The 15,783-nt window shown below is 47.5% G+C and overlaps 1 protein-coding gene across 2 annotated transcripts in view; it reads right to left on the bottom strand.

Annotated features, from left to right (window-relative positions):
• Positions 1-5,132: 5,132 nt before the first annotated feature.
• med1 (mediator complex subunit 1) overlaps positions 5,133-15,783 on the bottom strand; it is a 22,332-nt gene continuing 11,681 nt past the window's right edge. The window contains exons 13-17 of one of the 2 annotated variants that reach the window (XM_076297774.1): positions 14,380-14,581; positions 10,445-10,540; positions 10,057-10,162; positions 6,810-9,634; positions 6,287-6,438 (exon numbers count right to left, since the gene is read on the bottom strand). In XM_076297774.1, the coding sequence (XP_076153889.1) occupies positions 6,392-6,438; positions 6,810-9,634; positions 10,057-10,162; positions 10,445-10,540; positions 14,380-14,581 (3,276 nt within the window). In that variant the 3' untranslated portion in view covers positions 6,287-6,391. Of the gene's footprint in view, positions 9,635-10,056; positions 10,163-10,444; positions 10,541-14,379; positions 14,582-15,783 lie in introns of both variants that reach the window. The other variant, XM_076297773.1, reaches the window with a different exon arrangement.

Below are 15,783 nucleotides of genomic sequence, written 5' to 3'. Positions count from 1 at the left end.
ACGTTAGCGCTAATGGCTACGAATTTGCAGCTAACACACAATGGACACGATATTAAGCGATTTTGGTGAATAATAAGCAAAGCTCACCAATTTAACCTTAAAGCTCATGTTCACGTAGTTGTGCATGTTTAAAAGAACCTACAAGCTAACCGTAGCTACTACCCAGCTTGTCTGGCACGTTTCAGGTTGTCAGAATTTCAGAGTAAACTAAGTTTGTAAACTTTCATGTTTAATACAGGCCTAAATATTTAGCAGACTAAAATGACATCAACACCAGTTTACATTTAAAATGATACTTGTATAATGTACTTACCAATAATCACAAAGACGGTGCAGCCTGTAGTCTTCCACTCTGCATAATCACATAACGTAGAGTTGCACTTGCAGGTTTATGTGGGGGGAAAGTGTTCCGTTAGTTGTGGCGCGTCAGGTCTGCGCAGCTCCTGCGAATCTGGCCCACACCCGCCGGGCGGACTAAATTCAGTTGTGGCGCGTCTGGTCTGCGAAGCTGCCCCGGATAGGCGCCGCACCCGCTGGATGGACTGTCACAGTCAGAAGCTAAATACAAGTCTGGCGCAAAGTTGGTGCAGATCTGCATAGTGAGTGCGACTGCTGCGCGAATCTGCTGATTCAAAAACGGATCTGGCACAGATGTAAATGCTGTCTGGGATGGCAACAACAAATTAACCAACTCAATCTTCTTGGCACTATCAGGAACCTCTATTTCCCAAAACGCTGCCAGATTGAGAAGATTAGGCTTTGTGAGCCGAACAAGACGTGCCCGAGTAACATCTTGAGCCATGAACTCTTCCGCATCAAAATCAGGCATCCTTAAATGACACAATATTCCAACACAGAGAAATACACAAACCGTAGCATTTAATCAGCTGAAATACAAGTAGCCCGTCTCACTACACAAGACGGCTAATAATGAGTGTAGCCTACTAAACAAGCATAGAGCATAGCCATTAACTCAAACACAAACCTTGCATCTGAATTCAGTTAACGCACTCACTCTCACACATAGGCCTTAAGCCACACACGCACTCTTATCCACCACTGCACCACCAGCGACACACCGCTAATAGGCTACACCGGCAAACACAGCAAAACGTTAAACAGTTCACAATACACTTATCATGTCCACAGGCTACCAATCAATATCATATAAACACGGCAGTACAAAACAGCTACAAAGAAATAGCTACAAAGAAACAGCTAGCTAGCCACTCCATCCAAATTGTCGCTAACATCAACCGGTTGCAATTACCAGCTGATAACTCGACAACACAAGCACAAACCAGCCGTCAAACAAATCCCACCCGCACAAACAATGCGGCTACTCGCCGTGCACACTCAGATAACAATGCTCTTGACAACCAACACAAACGTGAAACACAACCGCTGCAAACTCACACCACAACAATAACCGCAGCTTTGTTATTCGACCGAGTCGACAACAAAACTACGATCCCGCAAAGAGCCCCCACAATGTAAAGACAGCTTCTATAAACCTTACAAAAGCCGTCCTTACCGCACCCGGAACTTCACACGTCCCTACTCAACCTAAATAGCTAAGTATCTGTCTAGGGATGACTAAACTAAGGTGTAGTGTATTGACGTGAAAAAATGGTATATGTATGAGTCTAGTGTTGTATGCAGCCAGGGAGAAAACAGCGTGAGGCTTACCTGTCGGGGTCGGCCCTGTCTTAGCCCGATGGCGGCCAGCACAAACAGTCGTAGGTTAGTTCACGGAAGCTGTGAAAACAGCCTCTACTGGATGATGGTCGGTATGGATTTAAACTACGCGCTTCAGCGATGGAGCCCCACAAGCGTCCTCTCGCGTCGGTCGACGTTGGTGTTGTGTCAGAGAGCGAGCAAGCCCCCATGCATCTGCTTATCTTCTCTCACAGCAAACACAGGTGCATGCCAACAGCACCCTGGCACATGGGATGTGGAAGTGTTTTGTATTGTGTCTACTCTAAAGCACTAGACTATTTCCTAACACGGACTACTGACAGACTCTTCATCAACACCTGCAACTATCTGATTCCGATTGGCTGAAATCCTAAATGGGCGGAACTAGTGTAGTTTATACCCTGAGCCACTTCTGGCACTTCACCCAGAGTTACTTGGGCGGAGCTTGTCTAGTTTATGTCTGAGCTACTCCTGACACATCACCACCACCAATCCGATTGGCTGAGCTTCTGAGTGGGCGGAGCTCAAACAGTACAGGAGCCAAAGCCAATTAATCTGTACCAGGAATCCCAGCAAAGGGAAAAGTGCTTTACGAAGTTATCGTCCCAAGCAGCCTTTCTGTGTATCCATAGGTGTGTATCCATAGTTGACAGCAACGCCTCGTCGCCCTGTCCTCACTAGAGCATCACACACACACTTGTGAGTATAATTACCTGGCTGTGTGCATCACTGATCCCTGCACACCCGCATGCACACTCTCACACACACACACAGTCAAGCTCACATGCACCAATGCACACACTCACTCAGTCGCGCACACACACACACACACACGTTATCTCTCTCACTGCTGAAGGAGCTGTAATGAGAGTGCTGCTCCCGTTAGCTGTTATCTCGCCGGCCCGGGCAGCTGTGCCTGCCCGCCGCTGCTTAAAGCGCCCCGGCTCCGGCCCAGCTCCGGCCCAGTTCTGGCCTGGCCTTTCCCCCAATCCCCCTGCCTCCTCCCCCCCCCGGCTCGGCTCCGGCCCAGTTCTGGTCCGGCCTTCCCCCCAATCCCCCTGCCTCCTCCCCCCCCGCTCTGCTCCTCTCTGATCCTGCGCGTCAGCACAACTGTCATGCATTAGCTAAATGGTGCAGCTCTGATAAGACAGAGTCATCAGAAAGGGGTAGCTCGGGGTGTGGAGAGGGTAATTGGTGAGGGCGGGGGTGGGGGCAGTCACAGTTCAGTTCCGCTGGCCACCTGTTTAGATGCTTGGGAGGAAGCCAGGGCTGGGAAGTGTGTGTGTGTGTGTGTGTGTGTGTGTGTGTGTGTTCTGCAGAGATGGTTTTACTGCCTCAAACATTATCAAAGCCCCATTGCAGACCCATTTAACATGCACATTACACATTATAATTAAACTGCACATTAATGACAATCTCTTGCCTTAAAACTGGCAAGTAATGTGCCAGTTTTATTTCATTTATTTTGCCAAGCATACAGTATAGATACAAAGACCCTTGATTACTAACCGTTCCCCACTCAATCCGCTTCAACCCTCTGGTTTATACTGTACTGTATATCTTTAGCTGCATCAGTGGTCGGGAACCTTTTTTGCCTGGAGAGTCACTTTTACCAAATGTATTTTTTTTTTATCTCAGAAGAGCCACATAAAGAGAGTTACAAGAAAAAGTTTTTCTGAATGTTGTATGTATATTTTATGTTTTTCTAAGCGATGTGAGGTTTTATCTTAGTGAATATGAATGACTGGCGATAAGGTTCCATAGAGCAGGCAGTGGTGTCCAGGGAGAAATGGACAATGATGGAGACTGGACAAGTGTGTGTCTAGGAAGAGTTCGAGAGTGTGTGTGTCGATCGAGGAAGAGAGTTCATCAGTGAAAAGGAATGTGAGGGTGTGTAGGCCATCTAGGGTTGAGTATGGGACCACAAATTGAATAATGCTGTATTGAAAATGAGTGTGTGTGTGTGAGTAACTACAGTAGGTGTGTAGTAGTAGTAGTACACAAGGATACAGGAAGGTTTATTGTGGGACCAACTCCACAATGTCAGAAGTGTGTGTATGCTATGGATGAAAGTCTGTAAGGCAATCGGTAGGAGTGTGTGTGACTACAGTATGTGCATGTATTTGACAGTTATTAAGTGTGTGGGCATGTGCATGTAATTGTATTGGAGATTTCGTGTGAGTGTGCATAAGTGTGTATTTGGGAAATTATGAGTATGTCTATGCATGGGAGATCATGTGTGAGTGCATAATGTGTGTGTGTGTCTTTATGTATTGGAAGTTATGTTTGAGTGCATAAGTGTGTGTGCGTCTTTATGCATGGGAGGTCATGTGTGAGTGTGCATAAGTGTGTGTGTGTCTGCGTATGTGTGTTTGGGAGGTTATGAGTTTCTGTGTTTACGATTGGGTTGAAGGTTATGAGTGAGTGTGCATAAAAGTGTATTTGAGGAGTGTGTGTGTGTGTGTGTGTGTGTGTGAGGTCAAGATAAGGTTACGTGTAGGACCGCACACTGCGGCATTTGATTTGATGTGAAGGTTTTATTAATAATGGAATCAGGGGGAGTGCTGCAGAGAGAGAGACTGAGAGTGAGAAAGAGAGAGAGAGAGAAAGAAAGTGAGAGAGACAAAGTGTGAGAGAGAGAGTGAGAGAGAGAGAGAAGGGGACAGTGTGAGTGAGAGAGGAGCACCTGGAGGTAAAGGAGGTGATGATGTAACCCCATGGAGCAATGACACGCAGACGCAGATTCGGGTCCCAGCCCGTTCTGGCATGGTTCCGCGCCAGAACCGATATCTGTGCCGTGGGAGGAGCAGTCGTAGAACAGCAGTGCGGTTCTGCAGAGGCTATGCAGGATAAAGGGGCCGTCTCTAATGATCTTACAACATGCTACGAAATATATAAACGGAACATTTATGACCGCAGACACTATGCACAGATGTTTCTATTAAATGTAACGTATGCTGGACATTACACAGACTGTGAATAAATAAAAACATTGTTTACTAAGATGGATACAATGAATGAGTGTTTCCATTGATACTCGTGTTAGCCCACACACTTGGCGCTTAAAGACCAAATGAGAATATGGTCAAACGACTTATACAACAGCCAGTAATCCTAAAGTGCCACTTTGACTTGCATTAACAGAGTGAAGTGCTTCTGATTTGCAGGCAAAGACTGTGTGTCAGCATAGTTATACAAGGTACAGCCCACTGCTGCCACCTACTGGACATGACGAGACATGACAAGCCATAGAACACAGACCACAGTTGTTGACGTTCTGCATTGAAATGTTTATTTCAATAGCACAAACCTAGCTACTTAGAAATAAAATCAAAGGAATTTTCTCCAAACAGCTAAAATTGCCGATTTGCACTTGCAAAAACTAACAGTTATTCATAAAATATGTTTCATTGAAAAGATGACATACAATGTAAGAAAATCTTTAAAAAATGTTTAACTAAATTAAGGCAGGTAACACTGTACAACTGGCTGTTGTAGACATTTACTGAAAAACAGGTGTCCAGAGGGAAAAATACAATAAATTTTACAGTTCTTTTTCTTAAAAAATACAGTGACATGCATCTTTCTTAATACAATTAAAATGTTTTTGGTTTGATACTTTTACATTAACATTGTAGCAAACAATGAAGTCATTCTTTTTTTAATAACTTAATGTAACAATGGCGGTCGCATTGGCAATGCATACAAAGAATCCAGAATCCTTGTGAACATTCCATCATAATTGCTTGATTAAAATACATAGATATCCTTCCCTTCCTGCACCCTGATTCTCTGTAAAGAAACAAAATGGCAAACAGAGCAATTTGCTCTGAAAGCGGGAGTCCTACTCCCCTTCAAGAATGATTTGTGAACAGTTCTGCATGACAGTAGGCCAACTCGGTCTACACATTTTAAAACTGCTTTACAATAAGATTTTTTTCTTTTTTAGCTTCACTTAAAAGGCTCTAGGTGGCCTGTGACAGCAGAGTCCATGAGGTCGTCGTCCTCAGTGCGCATGTAAACGGGGCTGGGCCTCGACGTGCGTTCCGACCCCAGCATGGACATGGAGGGGTCAGCCGCCGAGATGGGCGATCGAGACCAGCTGTCCGCCTTCATGGGGTGGGAGGACGGCACGCACGACATGGACGCCTTCTTCTTCTCCTTGTCCCGCTCGCGGTCCCGGTCCCGGTCTCGGTCGCGCTCCCGTTCCCGCTCGCGCTCCTTCTGCTTCTTCTTCTCCTTCTTGTGCTTCTTGTGCTTCTCGCCCATGCTCACCGCCATGGAGCTCAGGTAGTCCTGCGGCGGCTGGTGCTGCTGGGGCCGCATGCCGCCCTGGTCGTCGTCCGAGCTCGGCGAGTTCTGGTGCGACTTCTCGGCCACCGAGCTGCTGCCGGACTCGCTCTCGCTGTCGGGGTTCAGCGGCGTGTAGCCCGGCGAGCGGCTGTGGCTCGGCGAGCTGCGGTCGTGCTTCGGGGTGGAGCCGCTGAACAGAGGCGACTGCTTCATGTGCTGGGGCCGCATGGAGCCCTCCCCGCACCCCTCGGGCTTCTGCAGGGTCACCTTCTGCTTGATGCTGGGGGAACCCCCGTCGGGCTTGCTGATGATGATCTTGGCCACGCCGGTGCCGCTCACGCCTCCGCTTTTGGAGTCCATCATCTTCTTGTCGCTGCTGTTGCCCCCGGAGACGGACACCTTAGACTTGCCCTCCTTGTCGACCTTGTCCCGCTTGTACTCCCCGCCCTGTGAGGACATGCCATGTTTAGAGGAGGATGACGGCCCCATGTTGGGAGGCACTACCCCTACTCCACCACCAGGGGGCACACCTCCACCTCCACCCCCTCCACCCCCACCTCCACAGCCTCCCTCAGGGCCTTCCTCCCCACCTATACCCACCCCACCGACATTCTTCAGCTTATCTATCACTGCAGTAAGTGAGGGTTTCTTATTGCGACTAGGGGACTTGCCTTTCGCATTTGGGTTGTTGCTCCCTCCGCTCCCACCACCTCCTCCACCTCCACCACCACCACCACCACCACCACCGCCTCCACCACCCCCACCTCCTCCTCCGCCTCCCCCACTACCCCCTCCTCCCCCGTATTGGGGTTGGCTACCTGAGGAAAAAGGAATCGACCCAGAGGAGGAGTTGCTCGCTGAAGAACTAGAAGAGGAAGAGGAGGAGCTAGAGGAGGAACCTCCACCCATCTGCTTCTGGGAACCCATGCCACCACCGGAGGAGGACTTGGACCCCCCCGAACTCCCCCCACCTGAGCCTATGGGGGACTTTGCCTTAGAGGAAGGGGGGGTGCCCGGAACTTGGCCTTGTTGATGCTTCATGGGGGAAGAGAGTTTCTCTGAGCCTCCTGTGCGGGAGTGGGAAGGGGAGATGTTCGGCTTGATGCTGGGATTCATAAGGGACCCAGGGGGTTTCCCGCCTTGAGGCTTCATCTTCGTCCCACTTCCCGTTCCACTGCCGCCGCTTCCTGATCCTGACATTCCGTGCTTGGTGATGGGGGATGAGCCTGGCTTGCCCACCCCCATTCCCTGGGAGGAGCTTTTGGACTGGGAGGGCATCCCGCTGCCACTCCCTCCACCCACCGGTTTGGAGCTGCCGCTCTGGCCCATGGAACCCTCCATCTTGCTGCTCTTGATCTTCCCTGAGGACGAGGAGTGCGAATGGTGGCCCTTGCTTCCGCCTGAGCCGCTCGTTCCTCCAGAGCTGCCCCCCGACGAGCTGCTGGACGTGTAACCACCGTGTGAGGACGTCTTCCCGCCCGTTATCGTCCCCTTGGGGATCTGGATGGTGATTTTAGGGATGGGTGGGGTGGCACCTCCGGGCGGGGTCTGCGATCGTCCTGAACTCCCTGGCGACTTTGACCCCCCTCCCCCCATGGAGCCCCCTGACCCCATGCTGCCGCTGGGCGGGGTGTAGGGACGCCCCCCAGAGCTGTGCGAGGGCGACTTGCCATCAGGATCCAGCTTCTTGCGCTTGGGTGGCTTTTCTTTGGACTTGCCCTCGCTGGACGGGGTGCGACTCCGCTTCACCTGCTTCCCTTCGGAGCCCCCTGATCCACTCATGCCCATGCCTGCAACCATGCCTCCACTACCTCCTCCTCCACCACCTCCTCCGTTATCATCCTTCCCTCTCATCATCTGCTGCTGTTGCTGCTGCTGCTGCTGTTGTTTCATCTTGATGTCGCCACTCTTGAACTCCCCGCTGCCACCTACTCCTCCTCCTCCTCCCATACCCATCATGAGGGGACTCTGGCTTCCACCCGAGTGGGTGGGGTGGGGGTCCCCCAGATCCGGAGCCAGGCCCGGAAGGGGCTTGCCCCCGCCACTGTTCCCCCCAAAAACTATGCTCATGTCGAAAGGGTCCTTGAGGGAGGCGTCTGGGGTGCTGTGGCCGTGGGAGGTGGGGTTCTGCGGGGTGCTAGACGGGGTGTTCTGCTGGCTGCCGCCCCCAAACCCCTTCAGGTCTAAGTCCGGGTCGGGGCTGTGGGAACTGTCATCAAAATAATTCTGGGAGAAGGTTCCTTGGCCAGACAGTAACTCCGGGTTGAAGTCCACTGTGTCGGGGAAGAAGTTAGTTGACGAGGTGTCGCTGTTGGGGGTGGCCGCAGTTGCAGCCTCGGCGATGAGGTCCGCCGCGTCGGGGAAAGGGTTCTCGTTGCTGTTGGTGTTGAAGAGGTCCGAGTCAAAAACTGCGCTCCCCTGCCCCGAGCTTGACGAATCCCTGGGTGGGGTGCCCAGGGAACCCCCTTCCTCCCCCCCCATGTGGTGCTGCCCGTGACCGCCGCCACTTCCTTTAGTGGTCGGCTCCGGAATATCCGACAGGATGTCGTTTATGTCAGGCCCTATGCTGTCAGAGCTAGAGAGCCGCATCGCTCGGTTGAGGGGCTGAGGCTGTGAGGTGGTTTGCAGGTGGGACTGTGGGTGGTAGGGCATCCCTGGGCCAGCCGGAGGAGTTCCACACTGGCTGGGGGCTGGCGTGATGCTGTGGGGGGTGTCCAGTCCATCGCCGGGAAGGTTGACGTCGAAAATGGGGTTCTGCGACGCGTCGACGTCCATGGAGAAGAGCTCGCGGTGGAAGTCGTCTTCGGTTGGGTGGTGGGAGTGGTGGTGCTGGGGAAGGGGGCCACCCGCCTGCTGTTGGGAAGGCTGCTGTTGCTGTTTCAAACCGACTCCACCTGGTCCCACCACCCCTTTGTCCCTGGGTCGCTTCTTCTTACCCTTCGTACCGGGTCCGCCGGGGCAGGGCTGGCCAAGGTTATCGGTTCTGGGTGACCCTGAGGAATTCTGTCTTTCTAAGGGGCTGCTTCCATACAGTGAGGCAAAGTCCTGCGAGGGGTTGTCCTTCAGTAGGTTCATCAGCATGGGGTGGTTCTTGGTGTTGCTGGCTGGGGAGGAGGTCGGTGGAGGGGTCTGGGGGGGCTGGGAGCCCCCTGGGGCATTCTGGGTGGAGGGGCTGGAACCGACGTTGCCGGTGATCTGCAACAGCGAGGTCAGGATGGGGTTTTGCGTGACCTTGCTGAAGTCATCTGTGCCGTGGCCCTGTTGTTGCTGCTGCTGCTGCTGCTGGAGCTGCTGTTGCCCCTGGTTGCCCCCACCTGTCTGCCCCATGCCATCCATTCCTGCCCCTCCTGAACCGCGGGGCATGTTGAAGAGTGATGTGATGGGGCCCCCTGGAAACTGACCCCCAGCCCCTCCGCTGGTGCCCCCACCGGTGGGTGTGTTCCCACCCCCGACACCGGGGAGGCCCATGGGGTTGCTGCCATCTCCTGTGCCCATGCCATACCCAGGGCTGCCAGTAGGGGGCAGGTTCTTCTTCACCATGCTCTCCACGGTCTCTGCGATCAGGGACAATGCCGGAGTGTCGGCCTGAATGGTCTCCGCCTTCCGCCTGATGGCACGCATGGTGACTGGGATGGACATACACCTACACACAGCAGGGAGAGACATCAAGGACAATGTGACAACTTTTTCATTTCAATTCATCATGAAATGCAGACAATGTTGATGAGCGGTGAAATCAGTATTAATACAGCTAAGCTCAACATTAAATTTTAACTTAAAGTGAATTTCAAATTGGCCAAAACAATGAAACAGTACTAGAAATGCTAGAAATAAAAATAAAAATGTCTGTGTTGTTTTGGTAAAATAAGAGATACTATTAAAACAGAACTTGATATGTATAGCTTATGTACAGTAGAGCTTATCCATACATAAAAAAAATAAACAAAGGGGAATAATTTATCTAACAACTTCAACCTGATCCCTTTCATGACAACGGTACCATTGTTGAGGGAATGCAGTTTGAGCAAAAAGAGACTGAGAATTGTGAATGTAATTTGGACATACCTCTGGACAACCTTGGTGATGAACTCATCAGTGCAGATGAGGGCATCTGATGAGCCCTTATAGAGCTTACACGTCACCTGCCTGGAGTCCGTCACATCCATCACAACTGAAAGAAAGGGAGAGAGATGGGAGGATGAGAAGAAAGAAGAGAGGGAAGAGGACAGAGAGAGACAGAAGGGAAGAAAGAGGAGGAAGGGCAGACAACATGAGAGAGCAAGAGTTGATATAGAGAGAAACAGAGTCCATCTTTTTTTCTGGTATTCACACGTGACACAACAGGCTAAACAGGCTCTGGGAACATAACCAAACTCTGTGGGTGTATCCTAGATGAATGCACATGAACAAATAAAGTACAGCAAAGACAAAAGAGTTTGATCTTGGTCCTCACCACAAACCAGCGACTCGTTGACAGGATGCTGGAAAGACACACTGAAACTGGAATCAGAGAGGGGGCACACCTCAAACTGTAGCAGTCCAGGGGTGTCTGCAAACAACACAACACACACACACACAATAAGAGAGGTTCGGAAAACACAGCCTTTAACCCTTAGAACCCTAAGCTGTTTTTAGGGCATTTTCACTACCTTTATTCATAAGGATTTATTCTGGTCATTGTAAGTACCACACACACATATATTGTTTTTTTCAGCAGAGTCTAGGCTATCCAGATCTGCCATAATTCCATGTATTAGTACTAGCATTGATTTTATTTAGATTATTAAAGAATTAATAAATAAATATAAAATATAAAAAGCGTATTATAAAAATTCTTATTTTTCGACATGTATCTCACCACAGCAAGCTCATAGCTCTACATGCATTTCATGTGTGTGTAGGGCAGACTGTCCTGAATCGGGCAATATAATTGGCATGTTGGAGGGATAATCTGAGGCTGAGCAATTTTTCAAAATTTAGTGATGAAAAATGACCTTTCTGCGCTCCATATCTGTGACACGTACTGATCTGACCTGACTTGACCCGAGGTTGCGTGTTAGCCTGCGTGCCTATGGTGTATGCACTCATAATGATTCTCAACTTTTTACTGGATTGCCATGAACAAAGTAAAGGCAAAAAAGGTGTTTCTTTGTTGAACAAATTGGGATGCAATGTGAGCCTTGAATAGGATGCCATGCAGGAATTTGCTAGGATCTCAAAACTGGATTATGAACATGCTTTGCCATAGAGAAACACATGATAGCGTTGGATTATAAACATGCTTTGCCACAAGAACAGACAAAAACGTGCGGTAAGTCCAGCTATATGAATTTATTATTTTGCTGTCACTTCGCCTGTTTTATAACCCAGAAGGATGTACTTGGTATCAAATGATAGCTCTGAGTAGGCCTGTCACGATAACAAATTTTGCTTGACGATAAATTGTCTCAGAAATTATTGCGATAAGCGATAATATTGTCGTTCTGAGAATTTTCCTCGGGAAGAGGAAGACGGCCCACTTGTGTTTTTTTTCCCCAACTGGGAAAACTGCAGCGGATGATTGTGTTTTAGATGCATATGCATGTTTGTTGTGTTGCCGCTTTTAATTGCGACTGTTTTCCAACAAATGCGACACACCGACTCGTACACGTTCAGTGGTTCACCACGAGCATTCGGTTTAAATCCGAAATGCTCCCACACTGCAGCTGTCGCGTTTGGCTTAGAAACCAATTCCATCTTTTTTGTCTCGAATAGGCATAGCCTATTCGAACTCGCAACTAGCTTTCTCTCTGCCTAGTGCCTACCGGTATACTTCTCACGCGGCTCTTTAGCTGCACTCTGTGGTAGGCTACGCCAGTAGTTCCGCCTCACCACACACCATGCGACTGACAAGTGACTGACATGAGGGTTCACTCATGGTTACTCTAAGGACCCGAGAGGGAGAGAGAGACGAGGAAAACAAACAAGCATGCAAATGGCATTTATCGTGGCCAGAAAAATTATCGAGCTAATTTTAATTATCATGCGATTAATTGATTTATTGAATATCGTGACAGGCCTAGCTCTGAGTGTCCTCTTTTATCTGACATGCCTGGCATATCTATCCGATCACGGGTCCGCGAGTAATTCAAACGAGAGTAATGGGTGTGCTTTGGTTTTGTGTACATGACGTTATTATTTTGCAGTCACTTCGCCTGTTTTTATAAGCCAGAAGGATCGACAAACATGATACCAATGGATAGCCCTGTGTCTCCTCTTTCATCTGATATGCTTGCCATATCGATGCGATCACGGGTTCGCGAGTAATTCAAACGAGAGTAATGGGTGCGCAGGTGAATGCAGAGAAGTATGCAATTTGATTTAATTTCATGATTTTTTTTTATTTTCATACTTGATCGTACAGACTCTTTGGAAAGCCCCACTTCTGCTCTGTCGTGCAATAAAGGTTTCATCTCGCTGCGATGAACAGTTCCAGAGCAATGTAACAGAGAAGAAAGGGTGTGTTTTTTGACGCACTTTGCGTCAATCGGGTTCTAAGGGTTAAAGAAGCCACAGAGAGTTTTTGCCATCTAAAACGGCAAACCATTCACAAACAATTAAAGGACAGTGTTTTTCTAGTGTCTTCCACGATCTGCTGTTGCCGTAACAATTTTATAAAGCCTCAAACTCGAATAGCTCTGCCTGAACAGTATAGCCATAATATTAATTGAATTGCTGCTTGTAATACTACAGTTGGAGATAATATTGGATGCTGAGGAACTAATAGCAATTTCTATGGAAGTTATATGCTATTGTTTACTAAATAATAATAAAGCATCAATATCACTCATGTAAGTAGTGCATCACACAACAATGCTCAAAAACCTTTTGAAAGATTAATCAATTTTGAATTGAAATCACAATTTGAACTAATGTAACTACCTATTTTGCAAAGGCAGCAATTAATCGTACAGCTTGCAACTAGTCCAGTGGTAAATCCTCACATCTACGAGTTTTATATTCATGTCGTCCTCCTTGAGTGACAGACAGCGATGCTCACCAATCTCATGCACTAGGCACACTCACCAAACAGAGGTGGCACAGCATAAGGCAACATATGGAAAATGTAACTGATTCTGATGATAACATCGAAACCCATTTACCATTTACTGGTTTATAAACAAGCAGTAGTGTTTTAAAGTCAATTCTGTGACCCTGAGGGACTTAAAGGAATGTTCTGGAACAAAAACAACCTAGGGTTTATTTTCAGAAGCTTCAAGTTCACAATTTAGTTTAAGAGCATAATTAGAGCTAGAATGTCGTTTGCATTAATTGTCTTACAGTGAAAGCCAACCGAACAGCTAACTATTTTACACCAGTGTGGTGAGGTTGTCTACAGACAAATCGAAGTATTGTGAACGTTATAAGTGTTTCGAAAGGTTATAAAACTTTTATTTTATGAAGGGTGTGTTTTTAGGCTACCTTAGCTGTCTTCCTGTCGCGGACACCTTGAAGGAAGGCTTAACAAGTCGATTAACGAACGCGAGAGGAGAGTCAGCTACTCTCCTCTCGCGTTCTTTGACTGTGGTTTGCACTGCATTCATTAATCGACTTCTTAGAGAAGACTCAGTTACTCTACTCTCAGGGTTGTGCACAATTCGAAATGCAATTCTGCTTCCTGTTTGCTACCTCAATTGAAATGCAAGTGAAATTCACGAATTGAATTGGAATTAAAGAGCTAATTTCAAATCAATTCTGGAATTTTGCACAAGCCTGTCTCCTCTCACGTTCTTTGAATGTGGTTGGCGCTGCATTCGTTAATCGACTTAAGAGAATAGTTGGCTACTCTCCTCTCACGTTCTTTGACTGTGGTTTGCACTGCATTCATTAATCGACTTCTTAGAGAAGACTCAGTTACTCTACTCTCAGGGTTGTGCACAATTCGAATTGCAATTCTGCTTCCTGTTTGCTACCTCAATTGAAATGCAAGTGAAATTCAAGAATTGAATTGGAATTAAAGAACTAATTTCAAATCAATTCTGGAATTTTGCACAAGCCTATCTCCTCTCACGTTCTTTGACTGTGGTTGGCGCTGCATTCGTTAATCGACTTGTTAATAGAAGAGAATAGTCGGCTAATCTCCTCTTGTGTTCATTAACTGTGGTTTGCGCTGCATTCGTTAATCGACTTGTTAGAGAAGAGTCAGTTACTCTCCTCTCACGTTCTTAAACTGTGGTTTGTGCTGCATTTGTTAATCGACTTGTTAAGAGAATAGTCGGCTACTCTCTTCTCATGTTCTTTGACTGTGCGCTGCATTCGTTAATCAGTAATGAGCACCCTAGCTGCTGCATTTTGTATCACCTGAAGTGCAGGCACCATAACCATCCAACCATCCTCATGCCTCCTCACCTTCCTTGAGCTGGGTGCGTTTGACGCAGCTGCCAATCAGCGTGTTGTAGGCGGCCTGGTGCCGAATGATGTCCAGCAGGGCAGGCACCTGGGCGGGATGCCGAAAAGGGATCCTGGACACTAGCGCCCCTTGGAGGGAGAGCCCGTCCTGCACCGGCGCGTCTCCATTCAGGAAGTAACAATGCTGTTGCCCTGGCAATGACTGACAGGGAAGGGCAGGAAACATAAAGAAAACATGTTTTAACTTTATTTAAAGTATAAGACACATAATTCAAATATCACCACTACAGTAATAACCAACATATAAGAAGGTGCTGGACCCTTAATATGGTCTACAGAAACGAACATGTACATTACATGGGCGAGGGGTAACATATGCTTTATGAGAGCATTTAAGTAAGTGGGAGCAGACCAAGCAATTACTTTGTAGGCAAGCAATAGTGCCTCTAATTTGATGGGGCTAAAGTAGGGCTGGCATAAACGATTATTTTTTAAACGATTAATCTAGCGATTATTTTTTCGATGCATCGATTAATCTAACGATTCATTTTTTCAGTCCGATTCGATTTCGATTCGATTCGATTCGATTATCGATTATCTCCACATTAATTCACTAATAGCAACTTATACATGTTTATTTACATATCTGAATGAAAAAACATGAATTTTTTAACATTGCAATATACGTTTACTGCTTTTAAGATTACAAAATAAAAGACTATACAAGTGCAAAGTAATGCATTCTTAGTCAGAGGTAGCATTCAATAAAGTTCAGCAGTGTCTAATTGAGTGCCTGTCATTTTAAGACGTTCGTGGGGGAATTCTTGCAATTAACATTAACACAGTTAAAAGGCTGCTGATGTGTGGATGCAATTCATAAGTAGTTAGTTCAAATAACGGTTAGTACTTCTCCTTTGGACAAGCACTTTTGAGTCTTGGAAAACACTTTTCCATTTACATCGGGATTTTGCAAACATTCAGAGTCAATAAAATAAGCCCTGCATGAATAACGAATACAAGCAGCTGCAAGTATGCTAAACTTGACATCCAAACAGTATTCTAACGTTAGCTTTGAGATACTGCTTGATTGCATACTGTAACTTAACTTAGTAGTCTCCTCAATGTACTATGTTGTGATAAGACCTTAGCAGAGTTTACTTTAACTTTAATGCAGCAGTTTTGATCAAATTTGTGCAGCATGGTCACGATGCTAAGCGGATTTAATAGCAATTTAGCCCAATGTGTTCTATGCAGTGCTTCTATGTGGCAACAACAATCCTTCAACAATCGTGAATATTTTGTTAAATGCACATGCAGAGGAGGAGCAGCGGGCTCGTTACGAGAGAGAGCGGGCGGGGCGACGAAAGGCTGTGTGAGTAAAAAGTGCAGCTCAATGAAATTATT

This window comes from Alosa pseudoharengus, unplaced genomic scaffold (genome assembly GCF_046254945.1).
Source record: "Alosa pseudoharengus isolate Yale_2024_CS ecotype anadromous, Long Island Sound unplaced genomic scaffold, YU_APseudo_1.1 YU_APseudo_1.1_scf_21, whole genome shotgun sequence".
NCBI lineage: Eukaryota > Metazoa > Chordata > Actinopteri > Clupeiformes > Clupeidae > Alosa > Alosa pseudoharengus.
This window is presented reverse-complemented; position numbering and strand designations above follow the sequence as displayed.